This window comes from Leopardus geoffroyi, chromosome D2 (genome assembly GCF_018350155.1).
Source record: "Leopardus geoffroyi isolate Oge1 chromosome D2, O.geoffroyi_Oge1_pat1.0, whole genome shotgun sequence".
In the NCBI taxonomy this organism is placed as follows: domain Eukaryota; kingdom Metazoa; phylum Chordata; class Mammalia; order Carnivora; family Felidae; genus Leopardus; species Leopardus geoffroyi.
Genome location: NC_059334.1, coordinates 46,112,787 through 46,128,454, shown reverse-complemented (window position 1 = coordinate 46,128,454; position 15,668 = coordinate 46,112,787). Strand labels below are relative to the sequence as shown.

General features: G+C 46.5%; 2 protein-coding genes across 4 annotated transcripts in view; one reads left to right on the top strand and one right to left on the bottom strand.

Annotated features, from left to right (window-relative positions):
• Nucleotides 1-826: 826 nt before the first annotated feature.
• On the bottom strand, nt 827-14,906 carry ZNF488 (zinc finger protein 488). 3 transcript variants are annotated; one of them, XM_045437947.1, is made up of 3 exons: nt 14,605-14,906; nt 6,286-6,432; nt 827-2,165 (listed from the first exon to the last, which is right to left on the bottom strand). In XM_045437947.1, exon 3 carries the CDS (start codon nt 2,005-2,007, stop codon nt 1,036-1,038), a length of 972 nt encoding a protein of 323 aa, XP_045293903.1. In that variant the 5' UTR covers nt 2,008-2,165; nt 6,286-6,432; nt 14,605-14,906; the 3' UTR covers nt 827-1,035. The 3 variants fall into 3 exon arrangements, with proteins under 3 accessions (XP_045293903.1, XP_045293901.1, XP_045293902.1); XM_045437945.1 differs by lacking the exon at nt 6,286-6,432; XM_045437946.1 differs by lacking the exons at nt 6,286-6,432; nt 14,605-14,906 and adding an exon at nt 9,311-9,415.
• The window catches only part of LOC123576723 (anthrax toxin receptor-like), a 61,770-nt gene continuing 55,474 nt past the window's right edge, over nt 9,373-15,668 (top strand). Inside the window, exon 1 of the mRNA XM_045437944.1 lies at nt 9,373-9,975. The gene's annotated coding sequence lies outside the window, so the exon portion shown is untranslated. The remainder of the gene's footprint in view (nt 9,976-15,668) is intronic.

The window sequence follows — 15,668 nt, the reverse complement described above, 5'->3', positions numbered from 1 at the left end:
GATAAGGGGTGTGTGGGTGGGGGGATGTTGCTCCTTTCTCCCCCTTCCACATATTCAGCATGTGAAGAACCATGGACCAAGTATGTCAGCTGAATGACTGGTCCCAACTCTTCATGCCTCTGTGGTAGGACCTTACATCCGCTCCCTCATCACGGCTTCCCTGTGGGCAGGTGACACATTTCACCCACCTGCTTTGGGCTTGGTCATTGACTCACTTTGGCTGGGAGGCTGTTAGTAGAAGTGACCCAAGCAGAGACTTGAGGTGTGCTTGTACGTTTGGATTTTCCTTCTTGTGCTCTGGGAGTGACCATAAGAGAAGTATTATCTAGGAAGCCCACTAGTCCTAGAGTAACAGAACATGAACCTAAATATAATTTGCAACCTGGAGCCAAGCCCAGCCAAGCCCAACCCAACCCAGCCAACCCACAGACCTTCGAGCGAGAATTAGATGCTTTGGGTTGCTTGCCGCTGAGACTCTGTCATGGAACAACAGCTTACTAATCTGGACAATGATAACAAATATCATTCACTCAGGAATCACACTGTGCCAGGTGGCATCCTGGCTATTTTCCACACACCTTCCCACGTAACCATGACAACATCCCTAAGACACAGGTGTCGCCCTCTCCATTTACAGAGAAGAAAACTGGGGCTCAGATGGTGAAAGCGATGTGTCCAAGGTCAGGGCTAATATGTGAAAGGTTAGCATCTAGGTTTGTCTGCCTCCAAAGCCCAGGCTGTGTGTCAAACTTGCCTCCATATGGAACAGGAGCAGGGCCTCTACTCCGTGCCTAGCAGTCTTGATACCCTAGGTTAGCAAAGTGTGTCATTTTATTTCATGACTTTATTTCCATCAAAATACATCAGAGCCAAGGACCGTCTTTTTCAAATGATGACCAAGTTCATCTATCAACTCCAATGCAGACAGCCCTGCAGACAACGATGACGAGCCTTTTCAAAGGAAGCACCAGTGAGCCATCTCCGCCCCACCGCCAAATGCTAGAAGCATCTACAGGTCTGTTCCACAGCCACCTGCTAACTGTGAGAAGTCATGTGCCTGGAGAGGTGGTGGCGCTCCCGGAAATACTCATGGCAAATGGGACACGTGAGGGCCTCTTCTCTCAGCTTCTTAGAATGTAAGTCAGGCCCCACATGTTCCTTTTTGTGGTGGGACCGCATGTGGAAGACCAGGTCGGAGGTCAGGCGAAAGGAGAGGTTGCATTTTGCACACCAGTTCTGGGTGGACAGGCCCAGGGAGGTGAATGTAGGTGGCAGCAGGGCCCAAGTGGCAGTGGGAGAGGATGATGACGGTGTGGACATCTGGGCTGCGGCATGCTTTAGCCACAGTGCGGGGGCCCCCAGGAAAGCACTGCAGAGAGGAGCATTTTGTGGCAACGTCTGCAGGTTCCAGAAATCACCCACCAAAAACTTAGAATTCGAAAGCTGATCCCAACAAGGGACGTCTACTGTGTTGCTGAGTCCCAACAGCTCCCCAAGGGCATCTGCAGGTCCACGTGTCTGGAAGACGGAGGTTGGCCCAGGTCTCCCTGCTGGACACCTGGCTGGTTTGCTGAAGGCGCTTTTCTGCTCCCCTCGGGCTCCACTGGGCCACACAGAGGTCTTGCTGTCAGCCAGGTCCCTGGGGGTGTCCTGGGTCAGCTTCTGGGGACCAGGCTGGCCTGTGGGGTTATCATACTCCCTCTCCTTGGCCTGCACACCCTCCAGCCTCTTCTTGAGTCGAGGCACCTCTGTGAAAGCACTCTGCCCCTGTTCCCAGCACACCTTCTGGGCCATTGGCTTTCCCAGTCTGAGTTTTCCTGGGGTTGCTGACAGTGTCACCTCAGCAGAGGTCTCCTCCCGGCCACCACCACCTATGGCAGCCTCAGAGCCCAGGTTGTTCATTTTTTCCAGCAGCACTGGCTTGCAGCTCCAGCCCTGGTCAGCTTCACTAAGCCTCCATGTGTTTTCAGCTGAAGAGCTCTGCAGAGCACCCTTCCCAGCAGCCATGACGACCAGCAGGCTGTGAGCCAGCTGAAGAAGGTGGACGCTCCAACAGCTGTCAGTCTTCAGGGCTTTGGCGTTGCGGAGGGCTTGCCCTGGGGAGGAACCGTGAGATTGGAGAGCTCCCCTGTTGGCTGGGCCAGCCACACTTGGACCACGGGACTCTGCACAGAGAGGAAGCAACAGCAGTCAGACACGAGCCCTCCATCTTCATTGTTTGCATCCAAAGAATCCTGACTGCTATAGACACGACAGCTCACCCTGACTCAGAGCGCTATGCCACCTGCTTTCACCTCCAGGACTCCGTTGGGGAGGAAGGACCACACTGCGTGACCCTGCCACCCAGGGACATGGCTCAGCATTGCCCCGCACCTGTCAGCATCCAGGCAGTAGCTGCCGTGTTCACACAGCACACGAGGTGTCCACCAGGCAGTTCTGACCTGGTTGCCAACTCTAATGTGCTTGCACCCTGATTTATGAAAGTTTTCATTTTCGTTTAGAGCATTCTTGCTACTCAGCATGCCAATTTTTCTTCCACAGCATCAGAAGTGCCAGGGCACAAGCACCTGGGGACTGGAGCTCCTGCAGCACAGGTGGCCAGAGGGTAGAAGCTGGACAGTAAATGTCCAGGCATCCCGAGTAGGTCTGTGGTTGTACCTGGCCCCACTCCCACTCCTGGGGGGCAGCCACCTGTCCACCTGGCCCTGCCCCTTGGAACAAGCATGAGTCTACCCTGTATCCATTCAGACATTAATCCATTTCCTTCTCCTCTGCTCCCCTGTCAACTGTCCTCTTGTGCCGGCCAACCTGCTGGGCCTACTCAGGGAGACCAGCCTCCACTTCAGCCTGGAGGTGCTCCAGGCTCAGAGGAAAGACACTCACGGCCACATGTGAAGTGGCACTGAAGAGGAGAGAGTGCCACCAGCCCTGCTGGGGAGGCTTTCATACCTGCCCTCCCCTAATCAACTCCACCAGCCAGTTCTTGAAACCAGGACTCCCATCTTCAAGCTCCCCAATCCCAGCTGGTGAGCAGCACTGGCTGAACCAGACCCCATTGAGTGTTCTGAGTTTTCATAGTTAGAAAGCAGTTATCCTCAGGCCTGCTCAGGTCCTCAGGTCCTATCCTCAGGTCCTCAGGCCCAGGAGGACCGTGATGAGTGGGCGACCAAGCCCCTTCCTCACAGGGACCTCCACGGGCTTGTTATTCATAAACATCACTGGGCTCAAGTCAGCTCCCGCCCACCTGTAAACGGAAGCACAGGTACCCTGCCCTCCTTCTCTCTGTTTCAGTGGCAAGAGTGTGGACAGGTGTTTTGCACGTGTTACCTCCTTCCACCTTCACTGCGCTTGGAGGACCGTCACCCTCTTTCACAGAGGAAGAGGACATGGGTTCTGGAAAGCTGAACACCCCGTCTGAAGTCCTCTGCAGTATGAGGCACTGCTGGGAATGAACCCCAAGGGTGTGTCCCCAAAGCATGCTTTGGTTGAACTGCCCATGTGGCCCTCACGATACCCCAAGTGGTGAGCACCGAGTCCAAACTATATGCTTCCAGGGGAGTCCAAGCCACTCCTAACATCCTTTCCGAATTCATTCTCAAATGGGGTGCCTTTGGCATCAAAGTTTAGTGCTAGCTTATGCTTCTTGAAGAGGCAGAGGCGACCACACCAGTCTACCAAGTGTCCCTGCACTGACCATCCCACCTCTCTCAACCTCAATGTCCCGTCTACAAACTAGAGCTGGTGCTAAATTATCTCACTGTGCTTTCCAGATCTACCAGTGTGTGACTACTTGAGATGAAGCTGATTCTCCCTCATCCTCAAAGAACATAGTTGGTCTGCTTGAAGCCCCACTGCTGAGCTTCTGAGCTCACAAAGACGCACACGCACCCAGATACACTCACACCCTCACATGTACTCACACACGCTACACTCACACACTCAAATACACATATACTCACAGACACACATACACACACACACATATGATCGCACACACTTACATACACTCACACTGGAATACTCATACACACACAAACATCCCTTCTCTAACCCTTCTCTCTTTCTCCACCCAACTCTGCCTCAGACAGCCCTCCAGATTATATTTTAGAACCATACAATGTCTTCCCCGAGCCTGGGCTGGAGCCCACCCTGCTGTCCTCCCGGTCCTGTTGCACGCCTACATCCCTTTGCAGACAGCTCTACTGGGCTGTCTTCACAGCTTTGCCAACCACAGTCATGTAGACCTAGTTTTCAGAAGTGTCTGGAGTGCCCTGAGCCACAGATGTCACAACCCTGCTTTCAGCATTCAAATTTAGAACATGGGATCTTACTGCAGGACGAAATATTTGCTACCAGGGATGCTTTGTGATATGAGAATAGAAGTAACTGTTTATTACCTATGTAAGTGAATACGTGCCAGAGATGCTAAAAGGCTTCGTATGCCTTATTGCATGGAATTTTCATGATAACCACACAAAGGAAGCTGCATGATCCAACCCAAGGGCATTAATCTCCAACCTGACAAATGCCACGTTGCTAAAGGCAGCACTGCCTTCCAGCTTCTTAGACCAATATGGGCCTGGATTCTGCCAATCATTATGTTAGACATTCACCCATCTTCATGCTCCATCAATTTTATTATTCAAATCTTAATCATAATAATGAGAACAACAGGAGGAGGAGAAAGAAAAGGACATGATAATAATAATGATGATGATGATAATAATAATAATAATAATAATAATAATAATATTGGGGCACCTGGGTGGCTCAGTCAGTTAAGCATCTGACTTCAGCTTAGGTCATGATCTCACAGTTCATAGGTTCAAGCTCTGCATCGGACTCTGTGCTGACAGCTCAGAGCCTCAAGCCCGCTTCAGCCCTCTCTCTCTCTCTCTGCCCCTCGCACACATGCGCTCTTTCTTTTTCTCTCTTTCTTTGTCTCAAAAATAAACATTAAAAAATTTTTAAATAAAAAAATAATAATAATATTGAGGAGGAGAAGAAGAAGAAGAAAAGGAGAAGACGAGGGTACTGAACTAGCTGGGGACCTTTGGCATGACCAAGCTCCCAGAGGGTCACCTCTTTCTCATGCATCAGCACTGTTGGGGTAAGGTCACTCACACAAGTGCAAACAATGTCCTACAAAATTCTATCTGGGGCTCCCTCTAACTGGTCCACTCTGTCTATGACATTGCCAGATTGAAGCCTCTCACAGCCGAAAATGACATGTGCCTGGCGTGGCCTGTCCCCAGTGAGCCTGTGCCAGCTCCTGACACTCATCTCTTCTTGTCGAAGGACTCACCAGCCCTTTCCCAGGGTCAGCATCAGACTCTGGGTCTCATCCAGCTCCAGGCTCCATGCACCTCCCCTGTGATCCAGCTCTCAGATGACCTGAGCAGATGTATGATGTCACCTCTGGGGTCACATCATGCCCTGGCCAGTGAGTTCCGGGTCAGGAGATCACAGGCACAGCAGCTTGGTGCTGCCTTGCTCCTTCTTCCTACGTGGACCTACCCATGCCCTTTGTCACTAGAGACGGTTCTCAGCCAGACATTCCAGTGGATGTATGCAGCCCTTGTTCTCCTTGTTCCCATGCAATCTTAAGGGGCCCTTTGCTGTCCCTCCACTGTCCTCAATAGCCTCAGTTCATTCTGGGCTCTCGACCCAGACACTATTTACTCGTCCTCTTCACTCTGTTATGTGTGTCCTGAGAAGGGTTCTCTTGTCCTCCTTGGATCTCATCAGTCTGAGCTCAGCAAGATAGTCTTCTGAGTCACACAGACATTGTTCAGTGCCACCCCGTGTCTTCTTACTGAGAGGACCTGATTTCAATCCCATACTTTGCAACATTTCTGAGCCCTTAGATTGTGGGATTATGAAGTAATGATCTTTGAAACCTTCTGAATCTGAGTTTCCTAAGTTGATATGGTGTGACCACATCCAGCCTTCCCTGTCATACAGGATCCTTTTCCCTCAGACTCTCAATCTTCCTGGGCCACAGTGAGGATTCCACTGACCAACACAGGAACGGCTACCCACTTGGAGATGAAGACTCACCTACCCCACAGTGTTATAAGCATGTGTGTCTCTGTTTATTACCCATTTCCAAGGCACTGAGTGCAGACTCCAATCATCCTTTCACCTGGGAAACACTGGCCGCATTCTTCCATATTACTTTTCTGTTTGTGCTATGACTGGCCCATCCCATGTACTCATCAAGCCTTCCATCACATAGAGGTTAAGTGCATGGCCTCTTACGTCAGATGTCTGGATCAAACCCACCTCTGCTCTTACCAATCTTGTAACCATAGGCAAGGTGCTGATCCTCTCTCTGACGACTTTCTCGTCTAAAAAAGGACCCTTTCTAAAAAGGATCATCCTGGGGTCTGCTTCACCAGGTGGTTGTAAAGATTAGATGGATTAATATACCTAAAGTATTAAAGAGCCTGGTTCAGTAAGTGTTAGGTAGCATCAATTTATCAATTATTATCACACTAGTACAAAGGGTCAGAGTCAACCTCATGGCTGCCTTCCCTCTACTCACATGCTCCCTGGAACCAGGGCACAATACTGTTTAATGAGTGACCAAATGCCCTGGGCATTTTCCTCCTTCCCCCTTCATTCACATAAGAAAGAGGTTTTAGCAAACAACAGGGCAACCTCATTTCCTGAGATATCTGAAGGTACTCTCCAGCCTATGTCAGCTGGCCAGTCTCCAGCTTTTCCAAGCTGCAGCTCACTCAGAAACTGTATCTTATTCAACGATACCATTTATATCACCAGCTAGTGTCTTCCCGTGTCTGCCTTCCTTTTGAGCTAAAACAGGAGCAGATAATATCTCCTGTGCTCCAATCATTTGATTTCCCTAGACTTTGGAGATGCTTCTCAGACCCTGAAGGAAGGTTCCAGAGGATAATTATCTATCCATCTCTTCTACATATGGATTGTGATGTCCTGGGTTTTCCTGAGAAGGGAAATACACATGCATCTTCCTAGCTCTGGACCCCTGAGAAAATTAAAAACTGGAGAGTTATCCAGGCTTTCCTGGAGGCTGGCTGGTAGTGCCATTGGAGCTGGGAGAGGGGAAGGCTTCCCAGCCAGTCCCCACAGGCTCTACGTCCAGCTCTGCCTGCACCGCTTCAGCAGCAATGCTTATTGTGTTCAAGCAAAACCAAATGCAGGACTCCCAGGATGCAACCACACATCAGGGCCATAATGACGTCAGCAGGAGTCCTAACACAATTTGGCCATGTAGACCAATTTCAGTGGCAGCCTTCAAGGGTAAGTCCGTGGCTTGTACATCAAACTGTTCAGCCAGATTCTACCTGATGCCAATGATAGCATAACCTTCTAGAAAAGAGAAACACAGCCTACTGAAAGAAGGAAAAGAAATTTAAAAGCACCGGAGCTCAACACAAAACCTTGAAAAAAAATTGTTTTTAATTTTGTGATTTTCTGTTTTAAAGAAAATTTGTCACTTCCTGGGTTTCTGAAAAAGAAATCTGCTAAGCAAAGAAGGTATGGTATTTTTAAATCATTTGCAAAGCATCCCTTTCACTCCACCCCTCCAGAAGTTTGACACATCGGAAGTCAGTGGTACAATGACATAAAAGGCAATTTGACTCTTCGATGCAGAAAATAGTCCCCTGAATCAAAGTTCCAAGCATATACTTAAGAATTTGTCCAACATTCTTTGATTTAAAATGAAAAAATTCTTTCAATAAACACACTGCAATCCTCTTCCATATTTCATTTTTGTTTACTTCTTGTGTGATTTATGTAATGACAAATTTCCTTTTCCGTAGCAACTGAAAAGTCAAATAAACTGAATAATCATTAAAAATCATAAACTAAAAGGTTAAATTATTTATTTGAAAAAAGCTTCAAGTGTTAGGTGGCAATTAATAGCTTTAAAAAAATAAACAGGTTTTCTCTTTAAAACCATATGATATGTATATATATATATATGGTACATACATACATATATATATATATATATCTCATGTGTGTATACGTGTGTTTGAACATACAGCTCTATAGATGCCATGAAAATATCATAAAATAATAAAATTATGTCTGACAAAATTACATTGCTAACAAGAAACAAAACATTGCTTTAACATACAATACCTCTACTTTATTCTCCCCAAATGAGTCAGATTTGTTTTTCTAGATTTCTTCACTGAATATGTGTCTAAGATAATCTTTGATACTAAGATATTTTCAACTGTGGTCCTACCCAACATACACAAAAACATTAATTTTAAATGGCACAATAATTGCTATAAGATGCCTGTCTGATTCAACATACTGTCTGATTCAGTAATTTAATTTCTGCACATCAGCACCATTGACAAGTATGTATTTTAGAAATATACACTTAATTTCATGTTTTAACTCTCAGCTAACGTTTTCACACGCAAAGCCCTGACCTCCCTATTGTCTTCCCACAACTGAGCTCTGATTTCCACCCCTTCCCTCCCCACCAACCTGGCTTTACCCTACTTCCCCAGAAGGAAGGTGTGGGCCCCAATGTCCCCTAAATGTTTCTGCATGCTTTAGCTTCCCGGTGTGTTGTCTGTGCCTATTACTAAAGGCAAGTGTCAAGAAAGGATTCAATCAATTCCTTGTCTGTAAAACCAAGTATTTTCTTCCAGCTCACCATAAAAACTCAGATATTTACGACTGAATCATTTATGGGTTTTTTCCCCCAAAACAGACACTGAATGTATTACGTGCTCAAATCTTTGGATATAATCTGTTGGAAGAAAGGATCTGGGGCAGATGCACCATTACCCTGGTGCCCAGCACAAGCCCTAGCTGACAGGGACAGAGCAACAACAGGATGAGAGGATGGGTGGATGGATAGATGGATGAATGAAAAGAATTGCTGCCCCAAAAGTCAACCTAGGAGAAGAAAAATCAAAGGCCGAATTCTTGGGGCTGGGAGGGGTGGGGGCAAAGGGAAAGACCACCGAGAGAGACAGAAGGAAGAAAAGAAGGGGTAGGACAGGGGAAATACGTAATGAAGAAGAGACAGACAAGAAAAAGTGAGATAGACGACAGAGAAAAACAGGAAGAGATAAGGAGACAAAAGACAGAGGCAGAAGGCAGGGACTGGGGGGCACGGGGTGAAAAAAAAAGAAGGGCGCGACCAAGGAAGCAGGCGCCCGAGGGGAGAAAAGAAGCGGGCAGTCAAGGGCAGGACAGAGCATTCTGCCCTAGGGAGAGACCGGTAGAAGTGGGATGAATCGCGCCCCCCACGTCCACTCGCGGCCCGTCCCGGGGGCAGGACGGCGCGTCTCACCTCAGCTCTCCCGCGGCGCTCTGGGCGCTGGAGACGCGCTAGCAGCCCCGGCCGCTTGCAGGTTACGCCGCGCGACACGCGTGTGGGAACCTAGCGCGCGAGCCCCGGGGGCCGGCCGGACCCCGCCCTCCCGGACTGCTCCCGCCTCCGGGGCGGGGCCTCGGGCACCCCACCCCCACGGCCCCTGCCGGGAGGGGCCTGGGAGTAGACGCGACCCGCCGCCAGGGGTGCGGTACGGACGCCCGGTGCGCTCGGCTCCGCGAACCCCCCGCCGCCGCCAGGTGGCTCGGCCTTGGCTGCAGCGGCGAGCCTGAGGAGGCGTCCTGGCGCCGGCCGCCGCGCCGCGCGGAAAGCCCGGGTGCCTTTGGAGGCGGTGCCTGGGCCGCGGCGGAACCGCCCCTGCCTCTGCTCACTCGCCCTGGATGCCGCTACTTTTCGCTGGGGTCGGCGGGCCCTCAGGCTACGGCCGGGACGTCAGTGCGCGCGGTCTGCGCCCCGCCGCGGCGGGTCCCCCGGGCGTCCGGGCAGTCGTTCCCCTGCCCGCTGAGCGGCCGGGCAAACTGCATCTTCGCAGCGCCCCCGAGAATCTCCCAAACTTCAGCGGAGCCGTGCCTCCGCCTCGCCGTCTCCTCAGCTGTGGGATGGCCGCACCGCGCCAGGTCATGGTGAGTTCTGCGACCCCCCAGGAAGCGAAGGTGGCAGGGAACCGAACCACCCACGGAGGGTGGGACGGACTCGGCCCCAAAGAAGGGCTGGGGGACGGGAGGGAATGGCTTCTGAGTGGGCGACAGTCATGACAGGGCTTGAATGACCTCGTGGTGACAGGAGAGAAGAGATGGGAGAAGTGTCTCAGGTAACCAGAATTGTTGCAGTGGCAGCCAGATGTGCGGGTCACAGGGCATGAGCACAGAGACTGGAGCGCAGAGCAGATGAGACCAAGGAAGGGACATTGAGGGACTGAAAGGGAAACCAGTCGTGAGTCCCTGCGCCTTCCTTCCTTCAGTCACTCTGTAAATGTTCTGGACGCCCTTGGGGAGGCAGAGGGTGTGGGGACATAAGGTGACAGGCTCTGTGCTTTTCCCCAGGTTTTGGAGTCCCTATTACACAAATAAGATTGTAAAGGAATGAAATGATGTTAAATGTGAGGTGGGGAAAGCTGATTCAGAATAAACATTAAAACTTTGGGGGGTGGTCCACAAAGCAAAACTTTTATTTTGGTGAATATGGAAATCCCTAATGTGAGCATTTATATAGCCTTAGTGAAGGAGAAGCTTAGAGGAAAATTTGTGCCCCCAAATGGTTATGTTATGGGGGAGGAAATGGTGAAAATAAAGGAGTTAATAACTGACCTAAAGTAGTTGAAAAAGAGTAGTAAAATTAAACCCAAAGAAAATGAAAGGGAGAATATATTAGAGAAAAAAAATACAGAAAATAGTAAAATAGTAAAACAAAGCCAAAGGTTATTTGAAAAATTGTTAATATAAATAATATTCTAATGAAATTGATTGTAAAACAAGACAGTGCTTCCCATTTTTTTTTTTTAATTATAACCCCCCCCCCCAGGAGCTTTTACAAACACATTTTTCCTTATAGGCTCATGAAATTTTAGTACCAAGGATTTATTGTATATCTCTTTATGTACTGTGCTTTATAATTAAAAACTGTGAGACTAATTTTCACTCCCTTGGGGCAATATTCTCCCTGTTGTGAATGCATAGAATGAGAAAAGACACAAGTCATATTAGGAATTAAAAAGCTATAACCACAAATCGAGCAGAAAGTTAAGACTCAAACATATTCTTAACAACTTCATAACAATATGCGGAAATAAATATCCAAATTCCTAGAAAAATGTGGTACCTAAATGACTGATAAAAGAAATACAAGCACAAAATAATCCAGTGTGTTAGTCTGCTCAGACTGCCATAACAAAGTACCACAAAAAAGTTCCTTTAGGATGAGGGCCACATTCTTATGACTTCATTTAACTTGAATCATCTCCTTATAGGGCCTGTCTCCAAATACAGTCACACGATGTGTTAGAACGTCATAATATTAATTGAGATGGGGGGGCACATCTCAGTCCATAATGTTCAGTAAACATTAAACAAATGATATCAGTAGTTTTAAAAAATTCTCACAAAGAAAACACTAGGCAGAGATGATATTATACCAAGTATACGTGGAGTAGATTGTTGGGATCATGTTGAAACTACTTTCAAAAGGAAAGAAAGTACAAACACCCCAAGCACATTTTCTGAGGCTATTATTACCTAATATAAAACCAGTTAAGAACAGCACAAAAAGAAGAAATTACAGATCAGCCTCACTCATGTTCATAGATAAAAAAAAATTCTAAACTAATAGTAAACTCAATCCAGCAGTATTTACAAAAATTATCATGGCCTAGTCAGGTTTATTTATAAAATATTAAAATTGGTTTTATATGCATTAATGTAGTTAATCATATTAATAACTTACTGGAGAAAAATTATATTCATCACAAAGTATGCAGAAAGAGAATTTAGATAAAATTTAACACTCGTTCATGATTTGTAGCAAACCAAGAAGGGTAGGGAGACTCCCTAATCTGATAGATGTCCACCAAAAGCCTTTCATAAATATCATTCTTAATGGTGACGTATTAGAGGTATTTTTAAAGTCGAGAATGCCTCCATCACAGCTTCCAGTCAAAATGTCATTAGAGAACTAGTCAGTACAGTGTTTTTTGGTTTTTATTTTTTATAGAAACCAAAACAATTCTACAGATATATTTTAGAATAAGGGAGCTTAGCAAGTTAGGTGAATAATCAGTAAATTAATACATTTGTCCACAACACCAATAAATAGTTTGAAAACTTTGTTTTTAAAAATGCTATTTACAAGAGCTGCTATATATGTATATATATCTATGTAAATATATGTGTATGTATGTATATGTATGTATGTATATATATAAGTACATATGTATATGTATACACACCTTCCCTACACTGTAGGGAAAGGCACTTGGCAAAATGGTTTAAGATCTTTATAGGGAAGTTTATATGAAAGGCATTGAATACGACCAAATAAATAGAGACATTATCATGTTTACCAATAGGGGAGGCTAGATAGCAGATTCAAATCCTTTCAAATGTATCTATATATTTAATGTTATAGTAATAAAATATTAAGAGCATTTGGGAGGAGTGGAGAACTGGTGAGCTGAATCTAAAATTTACCTGAAAGAACAAGTGGCCATAAGAAAAATAAGGCGGATGATTTACCCTGCCCTGCAAAGGCCTGCTGTAGAGCTCTGTATGTTAGATAAAATAACTGATGCCCTGTGTGTATCAGATTCAGCTGGGTTATCTTCTTGTAACAGCCCCCCACATATGATTAGCTTAAAAGCACAAATTTTATTTGCCACTTATATTCCATACCCTCCTGCATATACGTATCCACCTCAGGTTTCTAAGAGGGCATTGCACAACACAGGTGCTCACCTGAATCATACCTACATTCTTAAGGATTCTATCCAGAAGTGGCACATGTACTTATGTTAACATTTCATTGGTGGAATCAAGTCCAAGCCTGCTATGAATGTGGCAGGGAAGCACAATCCTTCCTTACAGGAGTAAGGGACAGAAAGGAAAAATAACACAATCATCCATACTATAATAAGATAGTGTGGTATTGACACTATAAATACAAACCAACAGATGGATAAAAGGAATAGGACAGAGAGCACAGAACCACATCCACACCTATATGGGATCTGAAACACATCAGAGGTGACGTGCAAATCATTGAAAAAAACATAGAATAGTCAACAAATAGAAAAGGATGGTGCTGAGACATATATTTGGGAAAACATGGAGTAAGATCCCTAGCACAAATTGCACTTATTAATTAATTACAGTTTGATCAAAGGCTTCAATGTGAAATAAAATCTTTAAAACTTTTTTTAATTTAAATTTTTTCTTTTTAACGTTTATTCATTTTGTGAGAGACAGAGAGACACAGCCTGAACAGGGGAGGCACAGAGAGAGAAGGCTCAAGGCTCTGAGCTGTCAGCACAGAGCCCGATATGAAGCTTGAACTCACTGACTGAATGATCATGACCCAAGCTGAAGTTGGACATCCAACCAACTGAGCTACACAGGCGCCCCTAAAATCTTTAAAATTTTTAGGATAAAGTGTGTCTCACCCTGACCTTAACAGGGGAGAATTACTTAAGTCAGATACAAAATCCTGCAAATCTTTAAAGTATAAAATAAGCCACATGCTAAAAGAAAATATTTGCAACAACTGATAAAGGATTAGAATCCAAAATGTATAAGGAATGCCAAAGAATCAATATGAAAAGCATAAACACCTGAATCAGAGAATGGATACAGGTAGGAACAAACACTTCACAAACAGAAAAATGAATGACCCCAAATCTCTTGAACAGAAAACCATCAGAAATTATGGAAATGCAAATTAAGCCCACCATGAGATGTCTAATCAATAGATGAGTATGCAAAAATATGACAATAGCAAGTGTCAAACAAGGAAAAGCTAATATGCTAATGACATGCATACCAATCCTATCAATTCCAAATATTATTTAAGATATTCCATGGCTTTAAATACCACTCCCCCAAAAAACAAAATAAAAAACAAAATAGGGGCGCCTGGGTGGCGCAGTCGGTTAAGCGTCCGACTTCAGCCAGGTCACGATCTCGCGGTCCGTGAGTTCGAGCCCCGCGTCAGGCTCTGGGCTGATGGCTCAGAGCCTGGAGCCTGTTTCCGATTCTGTGTCTCCCTCTCTCTCTGCCCCTCCCCCGTTCATGCTCTGTCTCTCTCTGTCCCAAAAATAAATAAACGTTGAAAAAAAAAAATTAAAAAAAAAAAAACAAAATAAAACTGCCAGCACAAAGGTTTTTATCACTTATACCTTTTTGTAAATACATACTGAAAGCTCTATTTTAAACTTAGAAGGATTTTTAGTGCATATCACACTTGTTTTGTACATGCAAAAAATGAATAAAACAAAATAAATCAGTTAAGGAATTTCTAAATACTTTTTGCATCTCATACTGACTCTTTGCAATCACTTTTGACTCAAGAGTTGTCAGTGCCTGTGCTTTTCCATGGGGCACAGACAAGCCATCCCCATTCAGCCTTCTCTGCATTTCTGATCCACAGAACCTGTGTGCATATAAAATGGTTCTCTTGTATGTCACTACGTTTGGGTGGTTTGTTACACAGCAATAGATAACCAGAATGTCCCTTATTCACAAAGAACTTTGAATGTTTACACAAACCTTCTAGGCCTTCTAGATCCTTCCATGTCCATGGGTGACTTCAGTGTTCACACCAATGACCATTAATTACTGTACTCTAGTCTTCCAGTTCAACGACCTCCTGGACACCCACAGGGATGTCCTCATCTAAACCACCTCAGCTGCCTTCTTGAGTTACAAAAAGGCAGAGTCTTGGAGATTTTAATGGCCACCTATGAGGGTTTAGGGTAAGAGACAAATGGAGGCCTCATCTTATCCCCCATCCAAAGATCCCATGACTCCTGCCTGGGGTTGTCAACAGGCAGGACACTGAGCAGAGCTGCAGGTCACAAAGTCACCATGCCAACCTTCCTGTGCATCATAAGGGACATCACAGGGAATTCTGTCTCTGTGGGGCAGGGAAGGGCCACTCAGGTAGTGGGACTACTGCCCCAGATCCAGCTGTTTGCCTCTTCCGCCCAAAGGGCAGGTACCAGGTGGAGGCTCTAAGAGCACCTTGGAGAAAGAGCTTGAGAGAACAAGGCTCCAGGACACAGGGTTGAAGGGGAGACAGCAGATGAGGCAGAAGCCTGTGGTGGCTGGGCATGGCCAGCACTGATCCCCCTGCTCCAGGAGAGAGTGGGGTCTCAGGGACAACTAAGAAAATGGGGAGCAGCAGCCTCTGGGTGCCAGGCCCTGCACTCTCCCTGCTCCTGCTCCTTTTCCTGCTGCTGCCACCTCCATTGCTGAGCACAGGGAGCTTCCTGCACCGCCTCCCAGCCTGGAGACCCTTCCACCAGGGCACCAGGCACTACAGGAGCAAGATAGAGAAGCCAAAAACCTGCGAGGGTGCCTTTGATCTCTACTTGATCGTCGACACGTGAGCAGCCCTCCCACCCTGGGTGTTCTTTAGGGCACCTCTGACCTCAGGGTTACTGCTAGCATGAAGCGGTTCAAGTAGACCCCAGTTTCTGAGAAAGGGGAGGTGGGAACAGTCTTGATCAGACCCAAGATAAGACCCTCTGCAATCCCCTTGTTCCTGAGGCTGAGGGAATGCGCCCAAAATTTGTTCCCTGGGACTTCTCCTTTTGGAGAGGAAAAAGGGC

Excerpts from the sequence above, each read along its gene's own strand:
- ZNF488 (XM_045437947.1), bottom strand. The coding sequence starts at position 2,007 with ATGGCTGCTGGGAAGGGTGCTCTGCAGAGCTCTTCAGCTGAAAACACA.